The sequence below is a fragment of the Nymphalis io genome, chromosome 17 (genome assembly GCF_905147045.1).
Source record: "Nymphalis io chromosome 17, ilAglIoxx1.1, whole genome shotgun sequence".
In the NCBI taxonomy this organism is placed as follows: Eukaryota; Metazoa; Arthropoda; class Insecta; order Lepidoptera; family Nymphalidae; genus Nymphalis; species Nymphalis io.
In genome coordinates this window covers 3,568,419-3,586,733 of record NC_065904.1, presented here as the reverse complement: position 1 = coordinate 3,586,733, position 18,315 = coordinate 3,568,419, and the positions used below count along the sequence as shown (strand labels likewise).

Below are 18,315 nucleotides of genomic sequence, written 5' to 3'. Positions count from 1 at the left end.
TAAAATATATATATATTATAACTAAAGGAATATGCTATATGCCCTAATATAATAATATATATATATACCCTAATATAAATATATATATTAGGGTATATAGCATATTCCTTTAGTTAGCTACTTTAGAAAAATACATTACTTAAAAAAATCGTATATAATATTGTACCATTTACGGTTCATTTAGCAATAATAATGACTTTTTAAAGATAAATAATTTTATCGAATAATAAAAATAATATTCATTGCGATTCAAATATATATTAATCATTTTAAGCATAACAATATATAATCCAAATATAATTTACCGATTCGACTAGTGACAAAAATAGTAACGGGATTCCCCAGTTGAATCGCAATTCCAATTTTAAAAGCAATAAACGAAACCGCTGTGTTGTCATCATTTGCGTATTTTATTTGTGTATTGATTGACATAGTTTAACGATGTTAAGCCTTTTATATATTTAACTATGAGACTTGAAGTTGCAAAGGTGTGGGTATTAGTGGTGGTAGGTCCTTCTAGGTGGGGACCACCCACTCATCAATACTATTTTCCTGTCAAATATCTATATCTAATATATATACCTATATTCAGATTGGAAAATAAAGTTCATTTGATGTTACTACTTATTAAGTTTCACTTTAGTGATAATCGATAATGATCTTTATTCCGAAAGGCGTGTGTTAATTCTTCCTTAACGATTTTTTTTTATTATAAACATAGGTAGATATTTTTTATTATAACAACCAAACACCAAAATTAAAGGTCGGTGACTCAGTTGCCCGCATCTATACATTTTTTAATATAAAATATTTTACGACTATTTCAATAAAACGATATTTATTGATTATTTGCATTTGTTAGCCCGAAATAAGACACATTTATATTTAATAAATTAAATACGGTTAAACATAAAAACAGATTTAATTGAAATCTCTTGAACAAAGTTTTCGTATAAATAGTTACAAGGATTCAGTTTATGCCATTAACTGCGTCCAAGCGTTTCTATTAAAGAGCTGAATTCACTTAAGCCGATTCTTTTATCTGTTCAGTCCAGTAGAAAAGGAAGATTAAGATCATTCGTAAGACTGTCAGATACGAGGATTCGTACTTTGTTTGAAAATTGGAATTGGACGACAGTCAATACTGTTCGTATTTTCACTCGAATCGAATTATAGATGTTTTTTTTAACTTCGAATTCTAGCTATATATCTTATAAAAACTTCGTAAAGATTACATTTGGGTTTGAATTAAGACATAACAACCGTAATGAAACAATTATAGTGATTTCTTGCCTAGTACAAGATTTGCATTGCAATTATGTAAGAATTCACTTCGAGTCTCGCCCGTGAAATCTAGAAAACTTACGGTGATACGCTTCGATGTTATAAATGTTATAATTAGCTATAATAGTCCAGTCTTAAATAACTTTCGGGCCTTATATCATGTTCTGTGACCCTGTAAGAAAGACACCACCGTGAATGCGCTGCCAAAGTGATATAATTTTTCTTGTACCTTTAATTAGCTCACCTATACCTTTTTAACCAGAACACAGCAATAGAAAATATTGCTGTTTATTGGTAGAATAGCTATTGAGTGCTCTCATTAAAAAGGTTTTTTACTTAATGAGTTAAGTCTTGTTTATATGCGTATATAGTTTAAACACTACTAATTTCTAAACGATTAAATTAATACTACGGGTATTATCAAGCCGTTTTCACCAAAATCCTAATTGAGTCTAACGTCGTCCATTTATTGATACGTCTTATTGATCAATGCTTTTTTTTTCAACCGAAGAGAGAAGATTGCAATGCCACTTCGAACTATATATAGCTTATATTGTTTTGATTAATATTATTTATTTGTTTTAACAATGCGTAATAATTTCGTGCAGTTACACGTTCATAGCTCTTTGATGTTATGATTGATTGCTATAGTTTGATTTATCTGTCTTTTGTTCCATTGCCAATGTCAAATACGTTATGAATTGAACAATAATCACACATCTTTCTTTTTTTAGTACTCGGTTTGTTTGAGAACTTATCGTATTTATTGTATATTTATATTATATACTTGTAATTTTTGGTATGTATTGATAATATAATTTATTTGTGTGTTTTTTTTATTTATATAGACATTTATTTAGTAGTTTGTTTTTGTAATAGATTTATGTTATTTTATTTATTATTATTGCACCGCATACCTCACATCCTATGAATTATTCCTTACACCGTTGGTTGCATGGAAGAGATCGCTATGTAGCGATAAGGTCGCCAAAGTTGTATGCTACTCATATTTAGGTTGTATCCATGTTTTGTATTTTTTTTGTTATTTTTTATGGTGTACAATGAAGTAAAGCAAAATCCATCTGGTTTCTATAAATATAAAAAGTAAGCTGTTACTATTACACCTGGCTGGGCGAAGGTCTTCTATTATCAGGTTATGGAGGTTTAGAGCTCCATTCACATGCTCATTCCATTCCACCACTATGTAAAATGGCTGAATTCCATCCAACACATGCTGGATTCTCTGATATTTTTCATCACCGCTGAGCAAGGGATGAATTATACACAATTACAAATAAAGCCTTTACGGTTTATCCAAAGTATACCTATTTAAAATTGCTCACGGCTATACGTGATACGTAATGGCATTGTAAAAAAACGTTTTTAATTCGTATATTCTGCTCTTAAATATGTAATAATTGAATGACCTTTTTATAGTTATAATTATTTCATGTATAATTTTTTATGATTATTTTATAATATTTTTAAATTTAAAATTATTAATTAGTTACATCGAGTCATACATTTTACAGTTTATCAGTTTAATATAATTATAAAAGTTGACTTTAGTCTACGGACTACCTACTCACGAACAAAACAAATAGAGACACAGTAATGATGTTTGTCCAGTGTAAAGAGTGAGTGAGCCGGTGTAATTACAGGTAATAGGAGACGTAACAAGTTAGAATATATGATTTGCAGCGTAATGTTAACTACATTGTCTTATTTTACTAGAATAATAAAATAGCATCTTTAAATATATCCTTTAATACCTCACGGCTATATTAGTAAGAAAATATAAAAATAAAATAATATCCATGGACACCCGGCCATTTGATACTAACATAAGCAGAGCTTGTACAATGGAAATCAAACAACTGATATAATTACTACATACTTTTTCCTTTGTATATATCCTATACCTTACACCCAGAATAAAAAGACATGTTCATGCACACAAATGTCTGTCCTGGGTGGGAATTGAACTCACAACCTTCGGCGTGAAAGGGAAGTATCTACCAACCACGCCAACCGGCCCGTCAAGTCTTACTTCTCGAAGAAAGTTGATTCTAATATATTTAATGAATTAATATTGATTATTATTTATTTATTGAACAGTTGAAACAATAATATAATGAATGACTTAAAATATTTATAATATTTGAGCTTAATGTAATTTTTTCGTTATAAAAATTGTCTATACAAAATGATAAACCGATTTAGATAAACGGTAACTACGAGTGAATAATATTGAAGAGTGAGTTACAAAATACTTACTAAACGCGTCTGTACATTACAAAACGAAGGGCTTCCTAAATTTCTAGAGGAGACCATTTTCTTTCTTTTCCCTGTCTTATAGTTTTAACTAAGCGTTTATTTATCAATTAATTCAATTCAGTTTAGTTTATTATATATAGAAAGTTCTAGAATTTGACAATAATTTTCTGAAAACATTTATGATACATTTTACAAAATAAAAGAGTAAATATACATTTAACAATGATTATACTTTTCGGTTATAACTATTTTCAAATTCAGAAGCCGTTATAGAATGAAGATAAACCAATTTTGTATAAAATTTTGTAAAGATATCAAACTAACCTTGGCTGGACTTCGGTTGCTGTTTACTTCATTCATGCGCGTATGTGCGTGGGATGCGAGCGGAAGTTTGCTGACATTATCTGTTGGCTCTTCGTTTATTTAACGACCTGTTGACATCGAATTCGCCATTTTGATTTATTTGCCATATTATAAAATAATCAAGAAAAATATAATCTTTAACCTCTATGACATTGAAGATCATAATCTTTTTGAAATACGTGATATTTCATACACGCACGGATAAAAAAAGCTTTTCACTGATATAACATTCCAACTAATTGAAAATACCTAGAATTAACCAGAATTATTCAAAAAAAGAATAAGCTGTTTTAACATGTGTGTGTTTAACAACATGGACTGTTTTTAATTCTACGTAATCATATAATTGAAAAAATAAATATATAAAACTAGACCAACCTTTGGTGCGTGAATTGGGACAATTGCCATTTAGAGACTGACAATGGAATCGTTTAACCGTCGTTCGAATGTTTTTATATTGTGTGTGAACTAAACGTATGAACACTTTTTAAATACGGATTTATGTGTTTATGATCTTATAATAATATCATTTGCAGTGTATTGGTATTTTTTTAGAATGTGTTATTTTTTTTATAGAATATTAAGGCGGACGAGCATATGGGCCACCTGATGGTAAATGATCAGCAACGGCCATAGACATTGGCATTGTAAGAAATGTCAACCATAGCTTACATAGCCATTGCCCCACCAACCTTGGGAACTAAGATATTATGTTCCTTGTGCCTGTTATTACACTGGCGCACTCACCCTTCAAACCGAAACACAACAATATCAAGTACTGCTGTTTTGCGGTAGAATATCTGAGTGGGTGGTACCTACCCAGACGGGCTTGCACAAAGCCCTACCACCAGCAAAGTGTTATAAATGACAGACAACAATAATTCAAGTTATTTACGAATTAGATTTAGACTATTCGTCAGTAAATATATGTTTTTTTTTCTTAATTTATTTTAATTGTAAATGTGAAAATTATTATTTTATTTATTATAATAGAAAAATAAATGATTTATTTAATGAATATAAACTATTACATACATAATATACAAATGAATATTAATATTTATCTTGTACGATCAGTCAATATTAGTTCGAATTTATTGTAAAAACTTCATATGACAAACGTAGTTATTGTTACTTTAATTACTTTACTATTATTGTTATTTTTTTAATCATAATTATAAACAAAAATCTATTTTACAGATAACACAAAAACCTTTATGATATTCATAAAGGTTTTTTTAAATAAACTCATAAAATCAATTTATCCGTATCTGGTTTATCAAAGGCCGGAAAGCAATTAAAATTAACCTTAGTTTTATATTGGCGTGTTTAACTTTTCGCGTTCTTGGCAATGGCATGATAAATCCAGTTAAGCTGAACGTGTCCCTAAAATGCATTGACCTACATACGATTTCTGATGACGCAGGTCACGAAGAAAGTATTATTATACAAATCAGAAATTTTTATTTTTTATATTTATTTATCTACTAGAGCAAAAAAAAAACGAAGTAAGTTTTCGAAGTACAGTAATTTATTGTACATTTGCTAATGATTTCTATTATATGTAAGACATGAGGTGTGATTTCTATGCAGATTTTATAAATATATTTTAAATTATATCAATAAGAAAAAAAAATTATGTTAAACTCCTGATCGATTTCTTCACGGAGGACATTATCTAGAGAGACTACCCAAATACACAGGTGACTTTATAGTTCACATACATTAACAGCCTGTTAATGTCCCACTGCTGAGCTAAGGCCTTATCTCCCTTTTGAGGAGCTTATTCCACCAAGCTGGTCCAATGCCGGTTGTGGGAATTCGCATGTGGCATAACTTCAATGAAATTAGACAAATGCAGATTTCATTACGATGTTTTCTTTCACCGTCAAGCACGAGATGAATTATAAACACAAATTAAGCACATGAACACATACATGTGTGCAAATTCAAGTGCACTCACTATTCCTTTGCATGCATATTTCTGAAGCAGGGGAATGTAAACTGCCAATTTCCAAACTTTTAATGCAGATTTCATAAGAGAGAAATCTAATAAAATTTATTTGCCCAACCTGGGTTTGGCTTGAACAGTTGATTGAGGCACTTAAAAATATATATGTATAAAGGAACTAACGATAACTAAATATCTCGGGTTTAATGCTAGTGCATTGATGATTATGCCCCACGCAAACCTCACACTTGTGTCCCGTGTTTGCGAAGAAGTGATACAGGTTAGTAAAGCACAGTCTCAACCCACATTTATTTATTAGGCGGTTTTAAGGGTTAGTAGATATAATCGTGATTTGGAATCAATTACGTAAAAAATTACATTGCAAAAATAAGCCAAGGGTTTCCCTGGTGCTGTATTATACAATATAATGATATCAATAAAAAAATCTTGTAATAGATTCGGAGCAAAAAGTGAAAAACTGCGAAAATAAAGATTACTTTGGCAATTAAATATTTACCTATAATATATAAATAATATTATTAGTATTTTGCTAATTGTAATTTCTATATCTGAGTATTATATAGTAGTAGATATTTGGTACTCGATAAAATACCAAACGCTTTGCTGAACATATAAGGTCATTAGTTTCTTTTAACTCCAAACAATCTTCTTGGTCTTCCAATATTTTTCATTATAAAATTTAGCTTTACCAAGAGTTATCGACATTCACGTTATATGACTAAATCATCTTAGCGGCTTTCTTTTATCTTATCCCCGCGTTTCGAAAGCCGAGGCTGTCAGTAATATTTCAAGAGAATCAATATTCGGAACTCAGCTTTAGTTGATGTTTTAAAGTAAACTTTTTAAGAAATTAAAGCGTGTTTGAGAAAGAATAAAAGTTTTTTTTTAAAACAAAATCAATTTTAAATTTCAATATTATTTTTAATGCGACTACTATACTTATATTTATAACGTAGCAAAATAAGAGTAGAAAGGCGGCATAGAAGTTTGTCATTATTGAAATTATGTTCTTTTTTATGTGGTAGGGCTTTGTGCAAGCCCGTCTAGGCAGTTACCAATATATACAGCAAAAAGTATTTTTATGATCCGCTTTGAAGGGTGAGTGAGCCATTGTAACTACAGGCACAATGGACATAAGATCTTACTTAGTTCCCAAGGTTGGTGGCACATTGGCTTGGTACGGAGTGGTTAATTTTCTAACATCACCTGTGGGCGTTGGTAACCACTTAACATCAGATGGCCTATTTGCTCAACCACCTTCCAATATTATAAAAACAATACATTGAATGTTTGTTACAACCGCAATTATTCATATTTATTCATTTGTTTTGCATTATAAAAAAATAAATTGCAACGGTAAAGAGACCTAATTATATCAAACTAATTTCATTATATTATTTCATTGGTAGACCCGTAATGTAGGACCATATTCTTTATGCAGATAAATTGTCAGGCAATAAATAAGATGATTTATATAAAAACGTAAAACACGAAAATATAGCTCGACACAACTCAAAGTTCGTTCGAAGCTTAGCGTTACCGAGTATTCAGTTGATAGTTTACAATATGTTCAAATTCATTATTTTAAAAAAAAAATATTACTTCCGGTAAAAATTCTCTATGCCCTCGTTCTTAACTATAACCGATACCTATAAGCAGCTACATCTATTAAGTTCTTTTGCTGTTTAACAAAACAAATATTGTTTTTATATGTAGTTCTGTAATGTAAATATATGTCGTATCTACATTAATCCTTTTTAAAGCTGATATACATTATTTGTTTAAACGTTGAGCTAGTTGCTCAACGTTACGTCATAAAATAAAAAACCAAAAAATAAATACCGTACTCCACACTAGTCCGGAATGAATATACGAATCGGTATTTTTAAAGATGAATTATACGTAAATATACCATTCGTTTTGATTGTAGATTCTAACAAGAAGACCTTTTACAAAGACTTATATATATATATATTAAAATTATTTACACGGGTATGATCAATGCATATAAATTTCACACTTTTTCTTCTATATAATACAATATCTCATGGCTCGTCTAAATGATTTTATTATAAGTTTTAAGCTTAATAAAAATTAAAAGCATATTAAATTAAATTTATCATAAAATATGTTCTTGAAAGATCAATTAACCACTAATATCTTCCTCGAGAGCACCTTTATTCCGCGCACCGCACTTAAACAATGGAAGCCGTTCTATTTAATTACCTACACAAGCTCAACCTGTGCAAACCAAACCGCCTACCACTTGTATTAGGTGTGAGAGCCATTGTGCCGCCCTTGTACATATTAATTAAAACATATAAATGTCATGAGCGACAACGCTTTATTTAAAACTTAAATTATAATTTAAACGAAATGCTGATAAATCATTGTATATTAAATTGAATTAAGAGTAAAATAAAAATGTTTTATTTATATAATAATAATTTATTTAAACACACAAACATAAAAAATAAGTTTACATATGGATTACAAACTGTTTAGCGTATGTACTAAGGCATAACATTCAAATTTTGGTTTTGCTTTAATTTATTCGGTTACTGGATATTAAAATATTATTTGTGGGTGTGTGCAAAACTGTCTACGTAGGTACTACTAATCACTGATTCTACCGACATACGTATATTTTGTATTGTTGTGTTTCGTAAACCGAAAGGGTTATTGACCCAGTGTTTTTTTTTTTCGTATTCGTTCGTTTCATGTACATAAGGACCTAGATCCCATAGTAAGCGACTGACGATATAAGAAATAATTTATAATGATTACTGTGCTAATTTACATGATTCGCAGTAACAACTTGCAATTAAGAGGTCAATTTGATCATCTCCTTGGCTAATATCTTTATTATAATTTAGCCAATCCTAGACTTCTCTCAAGGTGCGCCAAAGTTCACAGTTAACCTGCCTAATATAATTTAATAATAATTTAAAAAAATACAACTTTAAAATACTATAATTATTGCCTCAGTTTAAAATATCTCTTCCATATAGTATGATTATTAACCATATTATCTTTTGTTTCAGGTGTCGAATTCAAATGCAAAATATGTCCGCGTTATGATATAGAAGTTCACATTAGTGCTAACGTAAGTTCGGTGTCTAAAAATAAGTTTTGATATAATTATAGTCTGTTTATAAAAATTTATGCGTGGATATTAACCACAAGCAAACAAAAAGTGCGCGCGCGATATTGTCGTAAATAAAAAAATGCGCTGCTAATAACAGACGCATCCTGTTGTGTATATTGTCGCGAGTTTTGTTATTACGTTGATATGTCGTCGAGGACTGGTCAGCAGCGTGGGACGTCGGTGGCGACCAGTCAAAGGAAGCACCGATCCAGGTCTACACCTAGGTATGATTTAGAGAAGAAACCGAAGAAGAAAGATCTGAAGACAAGCGGTGCGACTAGCCTCGTGTCGATTCCAAATAGCATAAAGCTGACGATGCTGAACAGCGGCCTCATATCTTTTGGTGAGTTTCATCATTTCTGTATCAAACGTGTTCTTGAACAGATTGAACGTGAACAAAAATTGTGTTCCAAAGGAAAGTTTATTTCCATAAAAGGCCCTTCCAGCAACTCAAGAGTACTAATAATGAAATATTTGTAATATATTGTATCTTGTATCTGACAAGCGAAATTAATAAAATTTATTTTATTCATATTAATTTTAAACATTTTTTATATTGTGAATAAACTCAAAAAATCGATTATGAGTTCATTTACATTCTATTATTATTTATGAGAAGATGTTCGACATAGGTTTGTAATTGTCACAAAAAGCAGCCTTTTTTTAGAGCGAACTCGTTACTTTAGATTTAATCTTTTTACTAAGAATATTTTTACTGCAAACTTGTTATCAGTTTTTAGTAAAAACTGGTTCAGTGTGCTTTCTAATTCACGCTGAACATTGAACGTAAAGATGGCGAGACCGCATAATCAATATAGTCGGTATTTATGATTTATAGTCACGAACGGAAATCAAATTCGCAATTTCTGAAACTAAAAAGTTCAAATTACTTCGATGTACGTAAATAGATACTTTAAAATCACGAAAGTTAAAAACTATTTTTCTAATACGATTAAATTAATGTTTAAAGTAAATTAATAAAATAATATAACCTCCTTTTGTTTAAGAATAACGTTCGGAAATCGTTGTACCACATTTCTCCAATGTGGTTTAACAAATAAAGAAGAGAGGTAGACTTTTATGCTTTACTTTCGAATTTCCTCACGATGTTTATTTCACCGAATACGAGATGAATGATAAACAAAAATTAAACCCATGAAAATTAAATTGTTTCATTCACTTGGTCATCTTGGCTCCCAAGAATATATGATGATAAAATACATCATCATATTCATCTAAAATTATTAAAAATAAAAGAGAGAATAATTTATTTCGAGTAATAATAATTTTAATTTAATGAAAAAGAGATAAAAAAGTATATCGTAAATAAAAGCTATCACTATATTTAAACATGCACTCGTATAACTTGGCATGCATACTTTATGAGTGTGGATCTTTAAAAAGGCTTCCGATTTGATCAGGTATTAATGATTTTCTCAAGTGAATTTATATTTAAGCATTCACTCTAGAAAGCAAGAGGCGCGAGGTAGGCTACATGTGTGGGCGGAATTTCTGTGAAATAAATCTTCTATAATCTCCAAGGGAATAGAGTGGTTGATTGAGCTCCTTATCCTTCTTTTTAATATAAGTGCCCTTTGTCCAGCATTGAGATATTAACGTCTTCTTATGTGTACGTTACTTACAGTTCAGTCGTATGTTGAGTATAAAGGTTAATCTTTAGGGATGTCCCCATTTTCTCAACATAAAAGGCGTCCTTATTTATTAATCCATCACATTTTGTCCAATGTTATTAAGCTTTTGATAACAAACATTGGACATTTCGGGTTTATAATTTAAAATTGTTTACCTTATTTTGTCGAATTAAAGTGCGTTTTGAATTTGCGCTCCGAGGGCCCCCTTTTAATTGTTATTAATAATTGTCTTGACAGCTGTCATACTTACATATTCTATGAAAATTTCAATTTATTGTCTCTTTGTCAGACAACAGCGTACACCAACAATAGTAATGCGGTAAAAATGCATGAAAGACGATATAAACATGTGGCAAGGTATTATTTATTCACGGAAATATTTCAAGAATCTCTGCAATAAAATTAAACCTAAAAAAATTATACTTTCAAAGAATTTTTTACGGCAATCAAATTGAAAATAAGCATTGCATGAAAACTATTTAATTCACAAAGCATCGTATGTAGTGTATATTAAACTCCACCCACGACTGTTATATTTTTCTAGAAATTCCCCATAAGATATTTACTGCTACGTATATTAAATCATGTCTTGCCCGCTGAGCGGACGATGTAATTCAGCTTGGTATCGATACTCGACTTCGTTTAAAAATAGACGCATGCCGGATCTAGTGCGAGTTTTCCACTCAGAAGCAATGCCATTAAATGTTAGTGGGTATAGGTTATGTATTTTAGAGAAGGAATGTTTAGTGGAATATTAACTCGTAAATACTATTGAAATCGTAATATTTTTTACTTGTCAGTTTGGTTATTTGCTTGTTAGACTTTCACGTCTTAACAACTCAACTGATCATGAAATTTGGCGGAGACTTCTTCACTTGATCGTAAAAAGACAGTCCCTATCACCTGCCTCTTTATTAATAGGTATTAAATCTCTGTCGTAGTATTCAATATTTCTTACGCCCAAAAAAAAACCTTTTATAAGTCACAGCATTTGCGTGAAATGAGATACGGACGCGATATTTTTTATCTTATTTTACATTGCGTCAACGATGAAATTGCGCGCAAGCATTTATAACAGAATCTGAAACTCAAAGTTGTGACGCTTTTATATAAATGTGTGCGTGTTTTATATATATCTATATATATTAAAGATCGCCTGTATTGACATCTGCACGTTACATAGACGTCAGCTTCAATTCATAAATATGCACAAATATACGTGGATGAATATCTATTTGTATCATGTCGCAAATATGATAGACAGAAATTTATGCCAAAATTCTTTTTCAGTTACCGTACCGTAACAGCCTGTGAATGTCCCATTGCTGATCTAAAGGCTTCCTCTCCTCTTTTTGAGGAGAAGGTTTGGAGCTTATTCCACCACGCTGCTCCAATGCGGGTTGGTGGAATACACATGTGGCAGAATTTCAGTGAAATTAGACACATGCAGGTTTCCTCACGATGTTTTCCTTCACCGTAAAGCACGAGATGAATTATCATCACAAATTAAGCACATGAAAATTCAGTGGTGCTTGCCCGGGTTTGAACCCACGATCATTGGTTAAGATTCACATGTTCTTACCACTGGGCCATCTCGGCTCTCAGTGGGGGTCCTGGTCTCCTCGGTAAGTCGTAAATACGTGTCAAAACGTAGTTACGACATGAGATGATTTCACTTTGACCAAGTCATGTCTTTTTCAGTGTCTTTTTCAATAGTCACTTGGACTATTTCAATTTATAGTAAAAAATGATTTTACGTAAGATAGTCTAGCATTTGAGAAAAGTTAAGGACCAGATATTGAGCAGTAATCGTAAATGACAACTAATTTGGCCAGCTGTATGAGACACACAAACGAGCAACTGCAGTTTCACTGCAGGACACTGTTGTGACGGTCAAACGCTGGCCTATTAACTGTAAAAAAAAGAAAAAAAACCATACAAGTTTCCACATTGACACATCGACAAATAGTAGACGTTATTATACACAATGCTTATAAACTAAAATATGACTTGTAAGTAAATAAAAGCGATCGAATTTTATTCTTATAAAATTTTTATTAAATATGTTTTAAGATTATGTCTATATTTACATTTTTTTCTTATAAATAAATATTCAAAAGTAAAACGCTTTCAAGCTTTTAATCATGTTATTTATCTTCAAGTAACAAGGAAAAGGTAACTGTAAACTGTAAACTAAAAGATAATTAGGGAGATCTTATTTCAAAGTAAATTAAACCTTATTGCTTTTTATTCGCTTTGTTTGACTGTTATTTGTCAGAAACGTCAAGAAGTAGTTAAGCTGCTTTAATAAGCCTATGAATTTTTCACTGCTTGGCAAAAGCCTTTCCTTTTTAATAGAAAGTTTAGAGCGCATTCTACCAAGCTGCTTCAGTTTGGATTGATGGGTGTGGCATATTTCATATGTATTGTTACTCATGATCCTTTCTTCACTTACTATAACGAGATGAAAAATTATAAACACAAATTAAATAATGAAAATGAGTGGGTGCTTGTCCAGGTTTGAACTGGCAATCTTCGTTATTTAGTATCACACGTTTTAGTATCACACACTAGGCCATCTTGACTCAAACTGTCTTAAGAAGCAATCTAGTCCAGTCCAGTGTAATTACAGGAACAAGGAACATAACATCCTATTTCCCAAGGATAGTGGCGCATTGGTGATGTAGCGAATGAACAATATTTCTTACGGCGCAAATGTCTATGGGTGGTGATACTTACCATCAGGTACCATTTGCCAGTCCACCTACCAATATTATAAAGAAAAATTTAACAATTAATTCATACTTTACTTTTTTAAATTGAGTCTGTTCATTTACAATGCCGCCTCTAATAAATAAGGTATCCGAATATTACGAAATATTTTGACATGTTCCGTCTACGTACATGTTGTAACGACTGTGTTCGTTTTTCTTATAATAAAAATGTCTCTTAGAAATAATATGACAATATTTCCTGGTTGGTAGCTGGTTACGTAAAAATTATGAGCAATACAACAACAATAATAACAGACACTTTTCAATCTTCATAGCACTTTCCGATGCGGAATATAGATTCTATATATAAACTGGAGCTTATTCCACCACGCTGCTCCAATGCGGGTTGGTGGAATACACATGTGGCATAGTTTCAATCCAAACCTTCTCCTCAAAAAGGGAGAGGAGGCCTTAGGCCAGCAGTGGGACATTTACAGGCTGTTACTTACTTACTACTTATATAAACTGACCAGAAACTTAAGTAACTCTTTTATACGGAATATTACATGAATTAAAATTTTCATTTTTTTTTTTTATTTAAATTGGCATATTTTCATAAACAATAAAAGGAATAACATAATAATAATGATAAAAACATCTGAAAACTAATAAGCGCTACAATTATTCTGTGAACGTCAAATTTGTTATAAATTTATTTACAATATAATTGGCTCCATGATATTTTAAAAACGTAGACGAGTAAATGACCCCATTGACCACAAAAACTAACCTAAACAACTTGTTTCCAAAACGTTGTCTTTTATGTTCATAAACTCATTCATCACACAACTCCAAACACAGCAATACAAAATACCCAACAAAACCCTACTAACGGATAAAACCACATTGTTTTTGAAGTGAAAACTTCTTTAGGTGCGTTGAGTTATTTTTATTCTAGAAAATAATTTGGGTTCGTGTCACCGACATGAAAATTGATATTTTAATTTTTGATTCAATAATTAATAAAATAATTAAAAAATTAATTAAATAAGAAAATACTAAACAACCGTTTTTATTTCATAGTTTTAAATTTTCACTTCTGTCGGCTTCCCCTATGTTAGCATCTGTTTGTATATTCATTACCTACCTACCATTATATAGGATATACAACGTCGATATAGTATGTGATGCGTGTATACATGTGCGTTGCAACATACTGTTACACTTCAAAGTAAGGTCAGCCTAACCTTGGCCTGCTGAAAGCTTTGTAATATGTACATATCGAAATTGTATGTCTCTCGTATATAGTAAGTGAGATGTTTTAACAAAAGTTTGGTCTCCCGTTTTTGTAAAGGTATAAACGAAATGACTGTCAAAACAGTTTTTACCGCAAACAATTTATTGTGAATACAAAGGATGAAGTAAATATTCACGAAAGGAAAAGTAAGACAGAGCAACACAAAATGTCTGATAAAACATATTTATGTATTAAAGAAATACAAACGTACTTGGTATGAAACAGGTAGTACCGATTCATATCATATGACGAAGATAATTCAATCGTAATTAAATTATAACAAAGTATTACATGTTTTACTCAATTAAAAACAACATAATGAATAATATATAATATAATTAGTCTCTTATCAGCCTGTCGTTTACCTGTCGTACTGCAGAACAGAAGATTTTGTATCGCCAATCAATTAAAAACATTGCATAAAAGTAACATTAACAGCCTGTGAATATCCCACTGCTGAGTTAAGGCCTCTTCTCTTTCGATGAGAAGGTTTGGAGCTTTAATAAGAAGACAAAGTGATTGGTATTTTTGAGGATCGAAGTGAATTGATTTGTAGAAATGTTAACGACTCAATGGTTTACGGACCTCATTGCGATGTAAAAGTTGCAGGTTCGTTTCTGACTTCTGGGCTATTGTCGTAGAAATGCTTATGCACGACCCTTTTGCGCAGTTACAGAATCCTACGTTTGATCGGGCGTCACGCGCGTTCTTTACGCTTTTTGCATAAAACGTGTATCGGTTAAGATCGGTTATGTATACAAAAAATAATAAAGGGTACCTACCATTGTCTCCTTCACACACGGGCAAAGCCACGGGCGTTCTAGACTTAAATTTTGGAAATTAAATTATTATTTTTTTGTTTTTTTAATGATTGCCCTCTTTAAATTAAATTTTAACCCACGATCACGTTCCACTAATTTTTCACGTGAGTAAATACAATAATTAAGAAGGAAGCCCACTTGAATTTAGCAACAGAGTGGCTTTATAAGTTCTAAAGCTTCTGCTTAACAAAAGAACGTCTTTGCCTGGCAGTGAAATATCGGGCTGTTACTATGCTGTGCACAAAACAAAAAATAAGAAAATTAGTTGACACACAGGAGGAAAATGTACTGAACCGTTTTGTCTTTGCCTATTTATATATGTATATATAATTTCAATGAAAAAATGTAAAGTGATAGTTGATATGTTCAATCAAGATAACCAAATTTTGTGCTTTAGATATTAAAGGGAAAATTAGAGAAAAAATTAAATGTCTAAATTTCAAACGAACCCGTAACTTATCGTTCTTTGTAGGCATAACAATATATGCTCGAGAGATTGATGGAATAACGTTCATATTTAGGTCACTGAGGAGAAGGAGAATGGGTGAATATACGATTTATCCATTACTATATTAACTTACTAACATAAACTAGTATAAGAGAACACTACACCATTTTATGTTTTACCAGGTAACGACGTCTCGATTTGTAATAACAGACAATAAAATAGTTTTATTAATATGATGAATGAATTGTATGTTCGTGTAATGAACGATCTCTTAATATGTATATGTTTATTTGTATTTTATATGCATTGTTACAAATATACGCGTCGTAATCAGGCATGTCTAGGCAACCTGCCTCCCCTTTCTTTATCAACCGCCAAAAACGCGAATCGTTGGCTTAAAGTCTAATCATCGCATTTGGAACTAAGCCAAAATGCTTTCAATAACTGTCCCAACTTTTTAAATTTCATTTTCCTAAAGATTTATATATAACATTGACAATTGACTGCTAACGAATCATATAATATAAAAATACACTTGACAACTTGATACTCATTGTGTAAAATTTCGTTAATAGATACAATTGTTAACAATATATAATTCATTTTTTAAAAAACACAACAAATCTACTTTTGAATATTTTTAATACTTTTGCCATGATGTATACTATATATACAATAAATACTTATAATATATAAGACATTCGTTAAAGATCTTTCTTTATGTTTTAAAACGAAAAAAAAAATAAATAAAAACAAAAAAATATAAATAAAAACAAAAGTTATATGCCTGCTGGTCTTTAAAAATAATTCTAGCATTCAAAGAAATTCACTACTACATAATAATAGTTTTATTAAATATTTTAACGGTACTAAGAGTAATTTATAATAAAAATATATTCGTACTTTTGCAAGAATTTAATGACATTGCGAAAATGTGATAACAAAAGTGTCCGCGTATTTTCAATTCATTCATTCAAGTGAAAAATACAATTCCATTCATGATGATGAATCACGGATCGATCTGGCAGCTGTTTTTATTGCGACACCGTTCCTAAGAATCTTACGAATGATTTTATATTTAACTTTATTCAACTCATGTGTACTTTTGACTTTTTTAGTGTAATGTAAATTATCGGCTTGTAAATGTCTTTGACTACCACGCTGGTCCAATACGGGTTGGTGAATAGGACACTATTCAATAATTGCCGAGCTCGAGATGAAAAGTCAGTTGTGCTTGTCTGAGTACTGACTTGAAACTGAAATTTTCGTTTAAGTTCTTCGTCTTCTCACCGCTGAGCCATCTCGGTTCTTAACGTTATATAATTATAGCTCACTATTTTTTTCTAGAGCAATTAGTTCGCGTGAGTAATTTCGCGTAACAATTTGTCCACATTTCCGCGACTCCTAAAATAATTTTAACGGTCCACAATCTCAGTAACTTCCGTCGGTGTTTATGACTATCGTCAGTCGAACGTGCCGAATCGTGAAATGAATTCAATCGAGTCAACCACAACGCAAAAGCCAATCCAAATAGTCATTTGATAAAAATATGTCCGTCATGGGTCGTTCGGTAGTACGGAAATATCGAAATCAATTACGATTGAAAAAATAAATTTACAATTTAAGAAAATGAATAAATAAATTTATTGGTATACAAATAAAAATAATCTTACGAAAAATTATTTTTAACTTTCAAACAAAATGCATATATTTAATTATAATACTAACTAATCCCGGCTTTGTACGGGTAGAATAAGAGTGTACATAATGCATTTATATTGAAGGACAAACATATAAAGGAAAGTTCATGTTATTTTCTGGGTCAAAAACCTTCGCTAGAACAACTCAACAAAGTTTCATCACAATCGGATGCGTGGTTTAGGAACGCATACAGACATTCGTTTTTATTTACACAGTGAAATAAAACTCTCATTGTAATCTGGTATATTATTGTACGGGTATTGTATGACAGTCTACGGTCTTCACGTTAAGGCATCACTAGAATGGAGGACGTGGAATATTTCACAAGAGCCCCTGATCTCTCGGGACTGAGAAAATATTCGACGCCCTGGTCGATATTCTTGGTTGTTCGAACTAGGTTTTTATATACGTAGCATCATGGCTATATAGGTATGCTGATTTTTATATCTACGAATTGGAATATTGTGGAATAAACTCTACACTTTCACTTCTAGATGAGAGTTACTTTCCCAACCCTGGGACATTTACAGGTTGTTTTTGACTTTTTTTTAAATATAATATGATTTTCATTACATTTTTTCGTATATTTTTAAGAACATTAAGTACAATTGAAATTAGAATCACTTTGTTTTTATGTC

The 18,315-nt window shown here is 31.1% G+C and overlaps 1 protein-coding gene across 1 annotated transcript in view; it reads left to right on the top strand.

Annotated features, from left to right (window-relative positions):
* Nucleotides 1–18,315, top strand: part of LOC126774757 (receptor-type tyrosine-protein phosphatase kappa) — a 153,315-nt gene that overhangs the window by 72,956 nt on the left and 62,044 nt on the right. The window contains exon 2 of the mRNA XM_050496293.1: nucleotides 8,941–9,387. Coding sequence (XP_050352250.1) covers nucleotides 9,189–9,387 — 199 coding nt within the window. The 5' untranslated portion in view covers nucleotides 8,941–9,188. The remainder of the gene's footprint in view (nucleotides 1–8,940; nucleotides 9,388–18,315) is intronic.